Source organism: Mauremys reevesii, linkage group 1, assembly GCF_016161935.1.
Source record: "Mauremys reevesii isolate NIE-2019 linkage group 1, ASM1616193v1, whole genome shotgun sequence".
Classification (NCBI taxonomy): domain Eukaryota; kingdom Metazoa; phylum Chordata; order Testudines; family Geoemydidae; genus Mauremys; species Mauremys reevesii.
In genome coordinates, this window is record NC_052623.1 from 211311334 (window position 1) to 211330071 (window position 18738).

Below are 18738 nucleotides of genomic sequence, written 5' to 3' on the forward strand. Positions count from 1 at the left end.
TTGATGGCATCCATAACCCATGGGGGAGGACTCTTGACATTTTAACAAGTAGACCTGTGTGCCATACCATATCATATGCTGCAGTGAGGCCAAGGAAAATAGTGCCTCTTTTCAGGTTTCTTTGAAAACTGTTTTAAAAAATGGGATTAGTGCAAGTACTTGGTCGCATGTGCTTCAACCTTGTGAAAAGTCTGCTTGATCCACATTCAACAGGTTCTCCACCTCTGGCGTTATTCACTGTAAAATTAGGCACTCTAGAACCTTGAGACACACAGAAAGTAGTGATATTGGGCAGTAGCTTGATACCTGGTTTGCGTCTTTACCAGATTTTGGCAGGCTGATGACTTTTGACATACGCCAGATTTTTGGCAGTCTTACTTCATTGGTGACCCTTGTGAAGAACTGAGCCAGCCAAGAGCAGGCGCATGGGCCAAGATGTTTCAGGAACTCTGGAAGGATGTTGTCATAGCCAGCAGCAGTGCCAGATTTGATGGTCTGTAGCACTCTATCCAGCTCAGGAACCGTGAAAGGTTCGGGGCAAGCTCTGGATTTGTGCTGCTTACGGAAGACCCTTCACTTGCTCTGGACTAGACTCTTCACTTCTTTTTCCAGGATTGTCTTTTCCTTACGAAGGAGGTGACTGGCTACTTGGTTAGCACTCACAGATGATCAGCTTGGTGTCAGTGGTTGCTGGGCTACTTCAAGGTGACAAAGTAAACTCCAGCATTTTTGGCTGGAACAAGTAAAGTCCAGGCTCTTGGTCTTTTCCTCCCATCTGGCTTGACAAGCACAGCTCAAAACTTCGACTAAGTGGTTGGCCGCGTCCGGGTCACTGTTTGACTCATACTGCCTGAGTAGAGCGGCACACTCTTCTTCAAGGCCGAGGATGTACACAGGGTGATATCCATGTGGAATGGCTCTGGTGGCTGCTTTGTAGATAGCGCTACAGAAACACCAGTAAGCCTGCTCTGTTGGGATGTGGTGGGGCAGTATTGTTACAACACTCCATTCTAGAGTCTTGCTGTATTTCTCCCAGTTGGCTTTGTGCAGGTTCCACCGCTGCTGCTTTGTGCTTGTGACTATTGGTAGCTGAAGACCAATATAGATCAATGATTGTCTGAACTGACTGTGTGGAAAGTTGTGCAAGACTTGACATGATGCTGAATGTGGGTTGCCATGTACTGAGCTGACCCAACATATGTCAGGTGAGTAGTTGCAGTGCCATCTAGAAGAATGGATTTGTCAGGAACAAATCATGCCAAACCAATCTGATTTTCTTTTTTGACAGGTTTACTGGCCTAGTAGATAGTGGGGAAGCTATAGACATGATATATCTTGATTTTAGTAAGGCTTTTGATTCAGTTCCATGTGGCATTTCCATAAGCAAACTAGGGAAATGTGGCCTAGATGAAATTACTACAAAATGGGTGCACAACTGGTTGGAAGATAGTACTCAAAGAGTAGTTATCATTGGTTCGCTATCAAACTGGGAGGCCATATCAAGTGGGGTCCCACAAGGGTCTGTCCTAGGCCTGGTACTATTCCATATTTTCATTAATGGCTTGGATTATGGAGTAGAGAATCTGCTTATATAAGTTGCAGGTGACAACAAGGTGGGAGGAGTTGCAAGCATTTTGGAGGACTGGATTAGAATCCAAATGATCTTGATAAATGGAGAATTAGTCTGAAATCAATAAAATGAAATTAAATAAAGACAAGGTGTCATGAACATACAGCTAAGGGTAGCATAAAATCCCTCCTTTACCTGTAAAGGGTTAAGAACCAAAAAGACCAATAAGGGGAGAAGATACTTTCAAATCTATGGGGGAAGGTTTTTCGCTTTATGCTGTGTGTGTTGTTGTTCTCTCTGAGACAAACAGAGAGACCAAGCAAGTAATCCAGCTCCTACTGAACTGATGCATCTAATATTACAGAAATAGTAAGTAATAGCAAGGAAATGCGTTAGATTCTCTTTTGTTTTAGCTTGTGAATTTTCTTGCAGGACTTAACTACACTGCCTCCAGGCAAAGAAAAAAAAATCCAGCTGCTCTCATTTGGAAAAAAAAAGTGTCCTTTTTTAAAAAAAACCTTCCTGGCTTTCAAGCAGCCAAAAGAAAAAATGAAATGTCCTTTTAATATCTCGAGGTCTGTGCTTCTGGTTTAAAATGATCCCACCATGCTGCCATCATGTCAGGGTTCCCTCCCCTCTCTGGACTCTGGGGTACAGATGTGGGGACCCCCATGAAAGACCCCCTAAGCTTATATTCAACCAGCTTAGGTTAAAAACTTCTCCAAGGCACAAATTCCTTGTCCTTAGATGGTATTGCTGCCATTACCAAGTGAGTTAGACAAAGGTTCAGGAAAAGGACCACTTGGAGTTCCTGTTTCCCTAAAATATCCCCCCCAAACCCCTTCACCCCCTTTCCTGGGAAGGCTTGAGAATAATCTACCAAACAAATAGGTAAACAAGGTGAGCACAGACCAGACCCTTGGGGTGGTTAGGACATTAAAAACCAATCATATTCTTAAAAACCAGAACTTTATTATAAAGAAAAAAGTAAAAGAAGCACCTCTGTAAAATCAGGATGGAAGGTAATTTTACAGGGTCATAAGATTTAAAACACAGAGGATTCCCCTCGAGGCAAAACTTTAAAGTTACAAAAAACAGGAATAAACCTCCCTCTTAGCATAGGGAAAATTCACAAGCTAAAACAAAAGATAATCTAACTCATTTCCTTGCTATTACTTACTATTTCTGTAATATTAGATGTATCATTTCAGTAGGAGCTGGATTACTTGCTTGGTCTCCCTCTTTGGCACAAGGGCAAAGTCATACATTTAGGAAGGAAAAATCAAATGCACAAATACAAAATGGGGAATAACTGGCTAAGCAGCAGTAATGCAGAAAAGGATCTGGGGGTTATACTAAATCACAAATTGAATAGTAGCTAACAATGTGAAAAAGGCAAATGTCATTCTGAGGTGTATTAACAGAAGTGTTGTATGCAAGACACGGCAGGTAATTGTCCTGTTCTTCTCAGCACTGGTGAGGCCTCAGCTGGAGTACTGTGTCCTGTTCTGGGTGCCACACTTTAAGAAAGATGTGAACAAATTGAAGACTGTTATCATGCCCCCCCTCAGCCTTCTCTAGACTAATCAGGGCCAGTTCTTGGAAGCTTTCCTCATAGATCAGCTCTTCTAAACCTCTTGTCATGTTTGTTGCCATCCTCTGAACTCTTTCCAAATATGTAAAAGGTTGTTATAAAGAGGACTGTGATCAATTGTTCTCCATGTCTACTAAGGTTAGGACAAGTAGTAATCGGTTTAATCTGCAGCAAGCGATATTTAGGTTAGATATTAGGAGAAACTTTCTACCCATAAGGGTAGTTAAGCACTGGAACAGGTTACCAAGGGAGTTGTGGAATCCCTGTCATTGCAGGTTTTGAAGAACAGGTTATACAAACACTTATCAGGGCTGGTTTCGTTTACTTGGTCCTGCCTCAGAGCAGGTGATGAACTAGATGACCTCTTGAGGTCCTTTTCAGTCCTTCATTTCTATGATACTAATGTGATACTTTTCAGTCTGAAAAGTCCAGATGTTAAACCCTAGTAACTCAGGATTGCCATCAGTTTGTAAATCTCAAGTTTCATAATTACTGATTTTGACAATATGTTCTGCTATTATAATATCTCAGTTCAGCAAACCACCCTTGCATGTTGGAGTCTGTTTACTTTCCCATTGGGAATCCCTGAAGCTTCACTACTTGTTTCCATGCAAACTGTTTTGTACTGTCTATTCCCCAGACACCCAGCCAATACCTTTATCTGTTTACATCAGCCTATCCTGAACCGCCCCCGCCCCCGAAAGCACTAGTTCAGCAATGCACTTAAAAGCATATGCCTAATTTTAAGCACATCAGTTATTCATCTCTCTTCAGCAAATCACTTGAGCATAGATTTAAAGTTAAGCATAATCTGATTTGATGCTTTACATTTACATAGTGCTCATTCACCTGTGGCTCTCAATGTGCTTTATGATTGTGGGTATGCAGGAAGCACTTCTCCTGGTTTTAAAATCTCAAAGTTTTTATACATATTATTTGTGAAGAGCTACAGAGAAAATTGTGGGGAGGATCCAGACGCAACATATATTCCCAGACTGCCTATGCTGTGATCAGGTGTCAGGCATCAGGGTCAAGCTGTAAAAGTTTATTAATAAGAACTTATTAGACATTTGGATTGGCTCTGGAGAGTGAGCCAGTCTTGGCTTGTAGAGGAACTGCTCAGAATCAGAACTGAATTGCACAAGCTTATGCTGCTCGTGTCTCAGAGCTGTGTAGTCTGGCTCACAAGAATTGAAACAGAATGGCCAGAAAGACACCCCTCCCACAGTATCTTGTAGCTTAGAGAGAAGTGCACTGGCATAGGTGCTGGAACAGGGGTGGGCAAACTTTTTGGGAATAGAAATTGTATGGCGGGCCATGAATATTCACAAATTGGGGTTGGGATGCAGGAGGGGGTGAGGGCTCCAGCTGGGGGCTCTGGGGTGGGACTGGGGATGAGGAGTTTGGGGTGTAGGAGGGCGCTCTGGACTGGGACTGAGGTGTTCAGAGGGTGGGAGGAGGATCAGGGCTGGGGCAGGGGCGCAGGGGGAGGCACAGGGGTATAGGGTCTGGGTGATGCTTACCTCATGCAGCTCCCAGAAGCAGCGGCATGTCTGTCTCCAGCGCCTATGCAGAGGCACGGCCAGGCGGCTCTGTGCACTGTTCCATCCGCAGACACCGCTCCTGCAGCGCCCATTGGCTGTGGTTCCCAGCCAATGGGAGCTGTGGGAGTGGCTGTTGGGGCAGGGGCATACCCTGGATGCCCATATGCGTAGGAGCCAGAGGGGGGCCATGCTGCTGCTTCTGGGAGCCACGTGGAGCAGCCCCTGACCCTGCTCCCTAGCAGGAGATCGAGGGCCAGATTAAAACATCTGGCAGGCTGGATCTGGCCCATGGGCCGTAGTTTGTCCACTCCTGTGCTGAAACTAGGGGTCCTGGGGGTGCTGCTGCACTCCCTGGCTTGAAGTGGTTCCCATCATATTCAGGGTTTACAGTTTGGTTCAATAATTCTCAGCACCCTCGCTATAAAAATTGTTCCAGCTCCCCTGTGCACTGGGTTAGGCACCACCAGGAGTTCATGCTTCTTTTACCTGCCCTACACATTTCCAGGCAATCGTGTATTGACCAAGGCCTTATATCCCTGTTCCTCAAGACAGACATCTATCACACGCTCTAATTTATATATGAGGAAAGTGAGTCACTTCAGCTAAAGGTGGGAATAGAACCCAGGACACTAATATAAGTAGAAACCTAGTCTCATTTACTTAGCCATATTGCTTCTGGAAACGTAGGTACTAATTAGAACGGCCATACTGGGTCAAACCAAAGGTCCATCAAGCCCAGTATCCTGTCCTCTGACAGTGGGCAATGGCAGGTGCCCCAAAGGGAATGAACAGACAGGTTATCATCAACTGATCCATGTGCTGTCACCCAATTCCAGCTTCTGGCAAACAGAGGCTAGGGACGCCATTCCTGCCCATCCTGGCTAATAGCCATTGATGGACCTATTTTCCATGAATCTATCTAGCTCCCTTTTGAACTCTGATATAGTATTGGCCTTCACAATACCCTCTAGCAAGGCATTCCAGAAGTTGACAGTTTGTTGTCTGAAAAAATACTTTCTTGTGTTTGTTTTAAACCTGCTACCTATTAATTTCATTTTGTGGCCCCTTGTTCTGGTATTATGAGAAGGAGTAAATAACACTTCCTTATTTACTTTCTCTATACCATTCATGATTTTATAGACCTCTATCATATCCCCCCTTAGTCGCCTCTTTTCCAAGCTGAAAAGTCCCAGTCTTATTAATCTCTCCTCATACAGAAGCCGTTCTATACCCCTAATCATTTTGTTGCCCTTTTCTGAATCTTTTCCAATTCCAATATATCTTTTTTTGAGATGGGGCGACCACATCTGCACCCAGTATTCAAGGTATGGGTGTACCATGGATTTATATAGAGGCAATATGATATTTTCTGTCTTATTATCTATCCCTTTCTTGATGAGTCCCAACATTCTGTTTGCTTTTTTGACTGCCGCTGCACATAGAATATCAGGGTTGGAAGGGACCTCAGGAAGTCATCTAGTCCAACCCCCTGCTCAAAGCAGGACCAATCCCCAGACAGATTTTTGCCCCAGATCCCTAAATGGCCCCCTCAAGGATTGAACTCACAACCCCACATTGAGTGAATGATTTCAGAGAACTATCCACAATGACTCTAAAATCTCTTTCTTGAGTGGTAACAGCCAATTTAGACCCCATCACTGTATATGTATAGTTAGGATTATGTTTTCCAATGTGCATTACTTTGCATTTATCAACATTAAATTTCATCTGCCATTTTGTTGCCCAGTCACCCAGTTTTGTGAGATCCTTTTGTAGCTCTTCGCAATCTGCCTGGGACGTAACTATCTTGAGTAGTTTTGTATCATCTGCAAATTTTGCTACCTCATTATTTATCCCTTTTTCCAGATCGTTTATGAATATGTTAAATAAAACTGTGCCCAGTACAGAACCCTGGGGGACACAACTATTTACCTCTCTGAAAACTGACTATTTATTCCTACCCTTTGTTTCCTATATTTTAACCAGTTACCAATCCATGAGAGAACCTTCCCTCTTATCCCATGACTGCTTATTTTGCTTAAGAACCTTTGGTGAGGGACCTTGTCAAAGGCTTTCTGAAAATCTAAATACAGTATATCCACTATAAAATCTAAATACACTCTCCTTTGTCCGCATGCTTGTTGATCCCCTCAAAGAATTCTAGTAGATTGGTGCGGCGTGATTTCCCTTTACAAAAACCATGTTGACTATTTCCCAACAAATTATGTTCATCTATGTGTCTGACAATTTTGTTCTTTATGATAGTTTCAACCAATTTGCCCAGTACTGAAGTGAGGCTTACTGGCCTGTAGTTGCCAGGATCACCTCTGGAGCCCTTTTTTAAAATTGGCATCACATTAGCTATCCTCCAGTCATTTGGTATAGAAGCTGATTTAAATGTTAGGTTACATATGACAGTTAGTAGTCCTGCAATTTCACATTTGAGTTCCTTCAGAACTCTTGGGTGAATACCATCTGGTCCTGGAGACTTATTACTGTTTAGTTTAACAATTTGTTCCAAAACCTTGTCTAATGACACCTCAATTTGGGACAGTTCCTCAGATTTGTCACCCAAAAAGAATGTCTCAGGTTTGGGAATCTCCCTCACATCCTCAACAGTGGAGACTGATGCAAAGAATTCATTTAGTTTCTCCACAATGGCCTTATCATCTTTGAGTGCTCCTTTAGCATCTTGATTGTCCAGTGGCCCCACTGGTTGTTTAGCAGGCTTTCTGCTTCTGATGTATTTAAAAAAAAATGCTATTACTTTTGGAGTCTTTGGCTAGCTGTTCTTCAAATTCTTTTTTAGTCTTTTTAATTATATTTTTACACTTCATTTGCCAGCGTTTATGCTCTTTTCTATTTTCCTCATTAGGAGTTATCTTCCACTTTTTAAAGAATGCCTTTTTGCCTCTCGCTGCTTCTTTTACTTTGTTGTTTAACCACGGTGGCTCTTTTTTCTTAATTCTGTCTTTAGTTTCCTGCATGCTGAGAGACCCAGCTGAATTTCCCTGGGCAATAGTTACCCCTGTTCAGTGTGCTGCCTGCATGCTGTGAAGGTAACAGTGGCTGTAGGAAGAAGAAAAGATGACCCTGTGTTTAGGGTCACATCCTAGGACCCAGAAGAAATGGGTTCTGGCCTGTGCTGTACGACACCCTGACAATGTGATGGCAGCAACAGGCCCTGTGGTGGAGGTGAGGGTGAAGGGCTGGTGGGAAGCAACTATGAAGAAAATCATAGATTTTTCAGTTTCCCATTGTAGGCAGTATTTTCCAGATGGGCATGTTCCTAGTATCAGACTGTTTGCCGTATGTATTAACAGGCAGAAAATCCTCCGTGAACTGGGTTGCATATTTTTGTGCCCTGGCTGAAAGACTCTAGCATAATCTTCCTGCCTAGTTGATTACTTGAGCCAAAACCCAACCCCAGCATCTCATTCACCCAACTCCTTCCCTGCACCCTGTTTGGTGTTCTCTAATGTACATTGCACTTACTCCTGTTCTACTAATTCTCCAGTGAACAGAAATCTGTAGGTCAGGAATAATATTCCAAACTCTCTTGTCTTAAGTGAGGAAAGCGTCTTTCTGAAAGCCCAGGTCCTGACCCCGATCTCACATCATTTTTACACTGTTTTGTTTCCATTGTTTCTATGGAGTTGCTCTTGATTTACATCAATGTACATGAGATAGGCTGACTGTCAACAGCTCCACAGCTGCTGGTGGGATTTTTGATCTTCATTCCCTGGACATCTGATCTGTTCCCTGCCTCCTCACCCAGCCCATAGATGCATGGGGGCCCCGAGACCAAGAAGCACAGAGTCCTTTGTGTGCAATATGCCTAGAACAAGGGGCACACTAGCTCCATGTCCAGAAGGCAGCTCGTTTTATTTGCTTTTAAACACTGCTGAATTTAAAACATGAAAGAGGAAAAATGGTTCATTTTTAATGGAGAGTGGAAAGCCCTGTTTTGTGTTCATCATGGCAAGAGCTCAGCCTGCCTCACGGCTCCTAAGGGGTGCCTCTTGGCACACAGAGGGATGTCTCCTCTCCAGCACCTTACTTCCTGCTTCTTTCTCACCATCCTCACCTGCACTTGGTTGCCTGTACCAAGGGACGTAGGGTGACCAAAGGTAAGTACAGGCTTTAACCCAGACAGGTGCCTCTTTCTTATTTATCTAAAGATGTTGAAATAGCACCTGATGGCCAGAGTCGAAATGTCTACCTGGTTCGAGATGGGAACTGGCTTGTTCCCTACCCTCCTCCTTGGCTTGGTCTCAGCCTTTTGCAAGAAATCATAGGAGGAGTCTGCTGTTCCGGATTGCTGACTGTAGACTTGTGACTAATAATTTTATTATTAACAGTGGACTAATTTGTTCCAAAAATCAGGGAGTGGAGGCCGAAGGAGCTGGCTCCACAGATGAGCTGCGTTCCCCTTCTCCCAAATGCCCCCAGTAGCACCACATGCTACATTTATACCATAAAAACCTAAATATTTGTCTCCCCCTGAATTTGTAGCCATAGATTCCAAGGCCCATTGTGATCATCTAGTCTGACCTCCTGTATAACAAAGGCCAGCAAACTTGCCCAAAATAATTCCTAGAGAATAACTCATGCTTAAACATGTGCTAGTTAACATGGTAACTAACACAACTGGAATTCTGGTGTAGGCACTTCACAAACATTTGTTCCTAGCCATTGACTCTCACAGAAAATTAAACTAGCTTGTCCCTTCTGCTCCTACAACTGCTGTGCGTTATGTGGCTTTCTGACAGTATACACATTATTCTAGAAGCACAGGGAAGAGAAGCCTGAGATGCAGCTGTCAATGCCAGTCCTGCCTGCCAAGAGATCCTGGAAGTCTGCCCAGTATAACCTCTTCTTCCCTTGAGACCTTCTAGCAGGCACAGAGTCCTTGGGAGTTGGGGCAGTAATCCAGGCACAAACCCTCTTTCTGAGGTTTCAGGATGGTCTTCCTTGTGGTGTCTGTCCACGCCTTGCTGCTCCTGCTTCTGAGCTTTCACTCAGGTGAGTGGATATGGGTAGAGACGAGGGTGGTTTGTGTTTTCTGATTTCAGATGAAATGCTCATGAGGCATTTATGCATTTGCCTGAATGTCTAACCATTGAAAGATATGGAGACATTGCTATTTCAATGTGCAGCTTAATGATCACGTCCAAATTAGGAGGGAAAATGAAATTATCTTCATAGACACTTAGAATCGCAGATGTTAATGAGGTAAAAGACCTACTAGGTTATATCTAGTCCATCCACATCTGGGCACCATGGCAAGATTATGCCCTATAGAATATTTTTTTCAGCCTTTGTCCAGTCTAGTTTTCAATATAACAAGCAAAGGGGCTTCCACCCCTCTTCCAGGGAGACTATTCTACAACCTCAGACATCTTACTGTCAGAAAGCATTTCCTGAGATTCAGCCTAAATTTTGCTATGTTTAAATTTCACCCAGTTTCTCCTAGTTACACCATTGTATATCGCCAGAGATGATCTCACTTCCTTTTAGTGTTTGCACCTTCCTACTGCCATGGTGGGTTGTTTCCTGGCAAATGGACAGTTCTATGAATATATTGGAATATGGGTAGTTCTAAATTATTGTTAGTTTTTAAAATGTTGTAAAGTACTTGGAATTAAGAATGCGCGATAAATATCATAATAAATAAATGCTTTCGGCAGGCTGTTACCATGACTCACCTTACAAATTGCTTAGCCCAGGAAAAGAATTTGTTAAACTGGATTTAAGATTATAAGGTTGCACTGATAAATCAACAAACAAACCAACTTAGAACATTATAGTTTTCTAACAACCCAGTGCTGGAAGGCCGGTCAATTCTACAATATGAGCATGGTCAAAAAAAATCTAAGTGTATGAAATGATGGGAATTATGGCCAAAGTATCATAAAAAACTTTACCTCTGCCCTCACCCATTCCAATTGGTACACACCTGGAGTTTCCCTGTCTCCTGTGGTACTTGTGAGTCTCCATCTAGTGTTTGGAGAGCAGGCAGAGTCAAGTTTGGTATCTGGCTGGCTGTGGCTTTGAGATTTCTATAAACACAGTAGATAAAGCAGGCTGTTTTATGAGTAGGGTGACCATGTGTGTCTGGAAACTAGAATTGTCCCTGTTTTCAGAGTCTGTCTCTGACACTTCATCCTTGTCCTGCAGCCCCCTTGAAGTAGGCAAGGAGATGTGTAAATCTACCCCAGGGAGTACTGCTGGTACAGGTGGCTCCTATACCCTGGTGCAGAGCTGGTTTCATCAGCTCTGTGCCACCCCATAGCAACCTCTTTCACAGGGAGTGTTCTGGATCTGGGGTGGAGGCAAATGGGAAGGGTGTGCGGCAAGAACAGACCAGCGTCTTGTGATTCATAGCCCCGGCAAAGCCTTCTACAGAAGCAGCGGTGCAACTTGGGCTGCCCTAACCCTAGCCTAGCCTCTTACCAGCTTACAAACCCTGTTAGTTTGTAAACCAGCGTCAGAGCCGCTCTTAGCCCTGCTGCACTGCTACAGGGTGGAAAGGCACCTCAGTCCCTTATGAACGTTCCCGCCCCCTCCTGAACTTCTTCACCCTATGCTCACCCCTTCCCACCACCTATGACACCACGTTTTTCGTGTCAGTAATTCTGGTTCCCCTAAGTCTGTGGTGCCTGTGGTCCCTTGGATCCAGGAAAATATTGGCACAGGGCTTTGGAATAAGAACTATAGACCATGTGAAATGGGAAGCAGGTAACTGTGGCACAAGGAGTGCCACACAGAGGCCGGGTGGGCAGCTCTGGAGTAGCAGTCCTGTAAATCTGAAATCCAGAGCCGGGCACAGGGTTGGTTGCTGCCTGATTGAATGATTACTAACTCTGTGTGCCATTTCCAGAGGCTGTAGAAGAATTAAGGGCACGACCCTACAGCACTGTTACCTTACCCTGCTATTTCTCCTTCGTGGATGGCACAGATGACCTTTCCTTCTCTTGGGAGAAGGAGGATATCAAGGAGGAATATGAGGTGGAAGATGATCAGGAATATTATCAATATTTTTTAACACTGCATGATTTCTATGAGTTTTCTTCGAAGGTGGTTTACAGTTTTAGCAACAACCAGGAGCGGTTGGAAGAGCAAAGCTCCCAATACGAGGGGAGAGTCCAGGTAGACTGGAAGGCCATTTCCCAGGGGAGTCTTTCACTCTTATTGGAACATGTGAATTTTCCTGACCAGGCAATATACAAATGCACAGCTACCAGCTTAAAGGGAAGGGGAGAAAGGATAATCAAGCTCCTTGTGGATGGTAAGAATGTTTCTGTCTCCATTTCTACTTCAGAGTATATGTGTATGTCTTTGATCAGCACTAGCCTCTCACTTCCTGAGACCTTGGGTCAGGTCCTTGTGGGGCCGAAATGGGGCCTACCCAGTATCTACCGGAGGCTAGAGGACCACAGGCTGCACACCTAACCAGACGGTTGTGTTACTTTTTGCATCCTTTTCTGTCTTCGTGAAGACAATAAACAGAGCTCTGAGGAAAGGGGCAGAAACCTAACCTGGGCATGGCTGATTGTTGATCCCTAGCTGGTGATTAAGGCCACCAATGTACACTAACTGCTGGCCCAGTGGTTAGAGTACTCACTGAGGATATAGAAGGCCTGGATACATCTCCCCTCTCCCTGATGTGGGGCAGGAAATTGAAATTGGGTCTCCCACATTCCAGGTGTGTGCGCTAACCCCTGGGCTAAAGGTTGGGCGGGGGGGGGGGGGCGCAGGGAAATCATCACCTTCTCTGGCATCTTTTGCGTGACGTAAGGTGTGCTCTGAGCACACCTACTTGATCAGCCCAGCAGGCAAGATAGACAGAGGCAAGATGCTTAGCTTGTGAGTCTCACTGGGACTTACATGTGATTTGGGTGCTGAGCTGCTGGGTGACGTCAGGATTTAGGCGGCTGCATACAGGCCCAAACACTGAGATTTAGGTGCCTTGGGGACTTTGATGGCAGACACTTAACCACATCGGTGCCTAAGTGCCTTCAGTGGCAGTTAAGTCTCTTGTGTGAATCCCACCCTGAGGTGTCTAAGTCCCATTAACTTTCAATGAGACTTACAAGGAGATTGCTGGGCTAATGAGGCTCGCAGAGCCTTCGAAGAGGGATTGATGGGACAACATGGACGATGGAGTCTCTCTTTAATGCCATACATTTTAGTATTTAATTCATATTTAAGTTAGAGGGGGTCCCCATTAAAATATGATATACTTAGTTTAAAATTCAAACAAGAGGGATCTCCAAAGGCATCTCTCAAATACTGATCAATTTCCTTCAATTTTCCTGACAAGTCTACTCTCCTGTGAAAGTGATCACACACACTTCAGAGCCCAAATAGTAGGATTTGTCACGCTGGATCAGACCCAATGTCCAGTCAGGCCAGTTTCCTGTCTCCAACCATGGCCAGCACCAGGTGCTTTGGAGAAAGGCACAAGAGACCCCTCCACCCCGTGCCCGCCTCCCAGTAGGTAGATGTGGGATAATCTGCCCACCCAACCCACTGGGGAAGTCTTCTCCTAACCTCTAGCAGTTAGAGATTGGCTTAATCCCTGAAGCATGAGGTTTTATATCCCTTCCAAATTTTATGCTAATATTAACCATTACAAATTATATTGTACAGTCTCTGAAACAAGAGGGAATGAGGTTAAAATAGGGCTTATAATGGATCTCTGGATCCATCCATAAATATGGGGCCATTACTGAGTGGCACTTTCCTACATGAAGTAACCCTCAGGAATGTGTCTGCTGTGCTTTCCCCCAGGCCAGGCATTTGGAAGGAGGTGCAGAAAAAATGAAGAGTTCCTCAAGCTGCTCTCAGAGATTAGTAGGGTCATTGTATGATCCTGCCATACCCACAGACTCCTCTAAAGTTATTCCTCCCTCTTTTTGATCAGTTTCTATTTTTAATTCTTCAGATTTGCTGTCAACTCTAAATCCGTACCCATGGTGAGGCTCCTATTCCAGTTGTTTTGTCTCGGTTACATGGCTCAGTCTTCCCCTCAGTAAATTAGAGCCACCCTAGGAGAGGGCAGGGGTTGGAGGAGAGTGAGGATGGCTGGCTGGTGCACTTTCCATTACATTACAGACATGCATCACAGACATTTCCAGACAGAATTTTAAGACAGAACAACATTTCTGTTAGATCACTAACAGAGCAATTACTACTCGGGGCGTCATTAGAAACATACTAATTGTTTTGTTTTTCCACTGCAATTAGATGCTGAAGAGCCACAGGTGCAGTTCAGCACAAACAATGATAAAATTGTGGTCCAGTGTATCTCTGAGGGATGGTATCACATGCCCAAAGTGACATGGCACAACCGAAAGGAGGAGGATCTGACCAGCTACTCTACAGTGGAAATCCTGGAGGAGAAGAAGGATGGTGCTCACCGAGTGTTGTCCATTCTGAAATACCCTGTAAAACTCCATGAGATCTACATCTGCCACATTAAAGAGGAGGATGAGCTTAATCGGCCAGTTAGAGCCATCCACAAGATCCCAAGTGAGTGCTTTTTCTAGGGAATGACAGTGAAAATGGGATTCACCCAGTGATCTCTCTGTAAGAAACAGTGTGGTCCAATGGATAAGGCACTGCACTGGGACAGAGGAGACCTGGATTCTAGTCCTTGCTGTGCCACTGAGCTGTTGTGGGACTTCAGGGAAGGTAGTCTTCTGCCTGTGCCTCAGTACCCCAGCTGAAAAATGGGATGATACTGACCCACCTTTATGAAGCACTGTGAGATCTGTGGATAAAGAGTGCTATATAAAGAGCTGCATCCCAGATCCACAAACATATTTAGGTTCCTCACTTCTGTTGAAATCAATGGCAGTCAGGAGCCTACTTACCTTTGTAGATTTGGGCCCTAAGTATTAATTACTAGCTGAGTGGACTCCTCAGCCATACACCTACGAGATATTATCCTCCATCCCCATAACATGGGCTATGGGAGGAGACTTTCCCTCAGCCTGGCCTGGGTTTTTAAGGGTTTTGCACATCCCAGAAGGGCAGGGGGAGCAGGAGGCTCAGTTGTGGAGCAGCAGCCATCTCAGCCCCCACCTTAATGAAGTTTTCAGTATGCAAATTGACCAATAAGACATGACTGTGAGGCCCCTGGGTAGTTGCTGGTGTAGCCCTTGTTTGGGTACCCCAGCCTTCGAGCAGCAAAATCCCTCATACTTAGTATACATCAGAGCCTCAGGCTCGGTATTCAGAGAAGAAATGCTAGAAAGTTGTATGCACAAAAGCAGCAGAGTCTACAACTTTCAGGTGCTTCCCCAAGCTGTGCACAGCAAAAGCCAAAACTTTTCTAGCAAGGTCCCTGTCACACAACAGAAACATGGAACCTTTAGCACATTCACTGGCGGATAGGAACTCTTTCTTGGCTACCTGCCTGCAGGTCCTAGCACTGCAGCATCTTGGCACAGCTCACAGGCCACATCCAAACGCTCAACCACTGTTCTCCTCTTTTCCTTTTTCAGAGAGGAGATACAGTCACATGTATGACCACTACTAGAAACCTGCCTGGAGAGAAGTGTCATCTGCAAATAGGAGCCACCATGGCTTTACATTACACCTGTCTGTCTAAGGAGCAGGGAAATGAGACAGTCAGGCTTAGCCAGTAAGTAGGGTAGTAAGAGAAGCCTTAAACAGTGGTTTCTTGGGTTGTCAAGGTCCCAGACAATATCTTCCAGCTTCTCTTTTGATCCCACTGCACACAGACTGAATCTGACTTCACTCCGTTTCTCTGAGTGAAATACACTAAAGAGCCTTAGAAAACCCCAAAATAAGAGAGTCACAAAACCAATGTGTCTAAAAAGTGTCCATTTGGTACAATTTTCCCATAGCTAGAAAATATTTATCAGCATCTATCTGTGTATACACGTCGACGTGTCTAGCTCTGTGTCAGGTTCAAAGTTAACATCTTGGTCACGAAACAGAAGGCTTAAAAATGAATTAGTTGCCTTGAAACAGTACAGATGGTCTGCAGAACGACACAGCCAGCATTTGTATTGGGGTGTGTAACTCCTCATTTGTAGAAATGCACAGTGTTGGCAGTAGTGACTGTTAAAACTTTCAGAGGCACAAAACAAGAAGCAATGGATGAACACTCACCTTTGTTCACAAGTCCATTTTTCAAACATAGCTACTATAATAGTGTCTAAATCCTGTCGCTGGGTACTCAAAGTAGCATATAAATGGCAGTTAGGTACCTAACTGCTGATTGCAACATCCAAATAGGGGATTTGGGCACTCAAGGTGCATGCTCAAAATGGATGTCAGAGTTCAACCATTACAAGTAAGGCTGTTTAGCTGCGTATCATTATCTATGACATGCCTTTTGCTGACTTGTCTGGGGCTGGGATGTTCAAAGGAGCAAGGCATCCAGCTCCCACTGAATTGCAATGGGATTTAAGCACCTAACGACCCGAGGGCAGGTCTATACTTACAATGCTACACCGAGGCAGCTGCACCATTGTAGCACTTGAATGAAGACACTCTAAGCCGAGAGATCTCCCATGGGTGTAGTTAATGCACTTCAAGAGGCGGCGGTAGCTGCGTCAACAGGAAAAGCTCTCCCGCCAACACAGCACTGTCTACACTGGTGCTTACGTTGGTATAACTGCATTGCTCAAGGGTGTGGATTCTTCACAGCTCTGAGCGATGTAGTTATACCAAAGGAATTCTGTTGTAGAGACCTGGCTTAGACTCCACTGAAAATCCCAGTCTACAGTCTGGGCCACACTATAGACCAATACTGGTGTAACTTCATCACTCAGGGGTATGAAAAAAAACAACAACACACCTCTGAGTGATGTAGGTCTACCAACCTAATCCCCTGTGTAGACAGCACTATGTTGGTAGGGGAGCTTTTCCCACCAACATAGCTACTGCCTCTCAGGGAGGTGGATTAACTACACTGATGGGAGAGCGCTCTCCTGTCGGCTTATAGCATCTCCATTAAAGCGTTACAGTGGTGCGCTAATGCAGTGTTTTAAGTGTATTTTGTCTAGTTAATGTCTAATTTAAAGTATTCAATAGTGCTGATTTTTGGGATAAGCGATTGTCATTTCAATTTATAAAATGCAGTTCATTAAAAATCTCCCCTTCCCTGTATTTATTCCTACATTGTGGAACTTGAGAGATCTCCCCCTTCTTATAACAGGTTAACAGCATTAGGGAGAAACTCCCCAGATTAGATCTTGTTTTGTGTGTCCTCCACATCTCTACCTGCCCATCTGTGTCGCTGCACATGCAAACCCTAGTCTGTGTTCTTCAGATTACAGTAGGAGAAGACCTCGTTCCATTACTTTTATAGCTGGGAAAGTTCCTGACCTCTTGACAAAAGCCTCTGCCACTACTGGACTTGTGAGGTGATAACTTTTTTGAAAATGCTGCAGTGAAACCCGTAATGCATAATGCATACTTGGGCAACATGAATGACATAAACTCATTACCTTGGCAGAAAGCCCATTTATACCACTAAAGAATTCGTAGGTAAATTCCGTTGAAGTTTTTCAACTGAAAAATATCAGGGTTTTAAAACAAAATGGAAACAATTGTTTCAAGATGTCAAACCATAATGAAAACTTCAGTTTCTTTTTGACTTAATAGTATTTGGGTTTCTGGAAACTGAAGAGTTCTGGCTTTCCCAGGTTCAGAATTGTGAGGTAGGGAAAAAAGTGAAAGTAGGAGAGGGAGGCAGACCCACATCCCCCACTGGAAAAGTAGGGGGAAGAGAACATAAAATAGTTTGAAAGTGAGGGGGTGGGGGGAAGGCACTTTACACTTTTAAAAACCTCCAAAACTATTTTCCAACTTTTTCCAGTGAAACATAAATGGGGAGAGATGGGGAAACCCCTGAAAAATCCAGAAATAAAAAATGAAGAGCAAAAATGAAACATGAAAAATTTCCTTCCAAATAGACTTAGTTTAGAATTTTTCTGGTCAGAAAATTGAAGGAAAAAAAAACCCAAACATTTTTTCCATGAAATATGTTGCCACGTTTTCCAGTTACATAATTTTTCAATTGCAGAGTGTTGACCAGCTCTACTTAACACATTTATAACAGAGGCAAAGCAGCTCTCCTCTGTCAGTCTCTGATTTTGTGTTCGCTGTGGCTTGCGGCTCTGTCATTCTGCGGAATATTGCATTTAAGACAAAAGGAGGAAGTTGAAAGGCCTGGGGGGAAAAATGAAACATTTCCACTGTTTTCCTTATGTGAAAACAGAAACCCTTGTCAAAAGATGACCTTGAACTGACCCCTCCAGCAATGGGCTAGATGGGACTAAGTCTTTGATTCTGTTTAACACAGTACAATCTGTATCAGCTCCATCCAGAGACTCCCTTCACCAGTATACCATAATACAAATGTAAGATGTGTGCACTAGCTGACACCTATACTCTATTGCATGGTCTAAAATTGAGAGATCAGTAGAGAAAATGATTAAGATACCAGCATTGGCTACTCTGCCGTCTCCCCACACTCCTGAGGGCATCCTGCGCCAAAAAAAAATAAATAAATAAAAATTATGCACACAATATTTTGAAACTGCAAGTTTTATTTGTCAATAAATAAAAGCAGAGGCTCCAGCATGGCAGTGGGGAGCACAGGTCATCAGCTGCACAAATGTGGGAGATCACCCTGCAGCCTCTCCACCCCCTACCCAGAGGACACAGACTCAGGGGTGAGGCTGCACCGGACACAGCACAAGGCCTGGGCCTGCCCCAGAAACACTCTACAGCCCTGCCCCTCTGCGCCAGGCGCACCAGCTGTGGGGCAGGCAGGCTCAACCAGCCAGCATCCAAGTGTGGAGGGGCTCAGTGGGGAGGATCCAGATAGGGGGTGAGAAGTTTCTGTGTAGGACAATCTGGGTGCAGGCAGCTCAGTGGGGTGTTTAGGTGTGGGGGGGATCTGAATGCAGAGGCTCATTGGGGGCGGTTCTAGGTGCAGGGGCAATGAGGCTCTGCAGGGGCTTCCAGGTGAAAGTGGTTGG

At 44.4% G+C, this 18738-nt stretch overlaps 1 protein-coding gene across 5 annotated transcripts; it reads left to right on the top strand.

The window, feature by feature from the left end:
* Positions 1 to 1072: 1072 nt before the first annotated feature.
* LOC120396085 (butyrophilin subfamily 2 member A2-like) lies at positions 1073 to 18220 on the top strand. Of its 5 annotated transcripts, XR_005592978.1 has the most exons (6): positions 1084 to 1205; positions 9501 to 9733; positions 11592 to 11999; positions 13961 to 14245; positions 15223 to 15362; positions 18057 to 18220. XR_005592978.1 is itself a non-coding variant. In XM_039521000.1 (5 exons), the coding sequence occupies exons 2-5, from the start codon at positions 9673 to 9675 to the stop codon at positions 15255 to 15257; spliced, it is 789 nt and encodes a 262-aa protein (XP_039376934.1). In that variant the 5' UTR covers positions 1084 to 1205; positions 9501 to 9672; the 3' UTR covers positions 15258 to 18220. The 5 variants fall into 5 exon arrangements, 3 of the variants coding, with proteins under 3 accessions (XP_039376951.1, XP_039376934.1, XP_039376939.1); XM_039521000.1 differs by having other exon boundaries at positions 15223 to 18220; XM_039521005.1 differs by having other exon boundaries at positions 1095 to 1205; positions 9498 to 9733; positions 15223 to 18220.
* Positions 18221 to 18738: the final 518 nt, after the last annotated feature.

Coding starts and splice junctions, on each gene's coding strand:
- LOC120396085 (XM_039521000.1), top strand. CDS start 9,673: ATGGTCTTCCTTGTGGTGTCTGTCCACGCCTTGCTGCTCCTGCTTCTG. Junction 12,000..13,960: donor AATCAAGCTCCTTGTGGATG/GTAAGAATGTTT, acceptor CACTGCAATTAG/ATGCTGAAGAGCCACAGGTG. Junction 14,246..15,222: donor AGCCATCCACAAGATCCCAA/GTGAGTGCTTTT, acceptor TTCCTTTTTCAG/AGAGGAGATACAGTCACATG.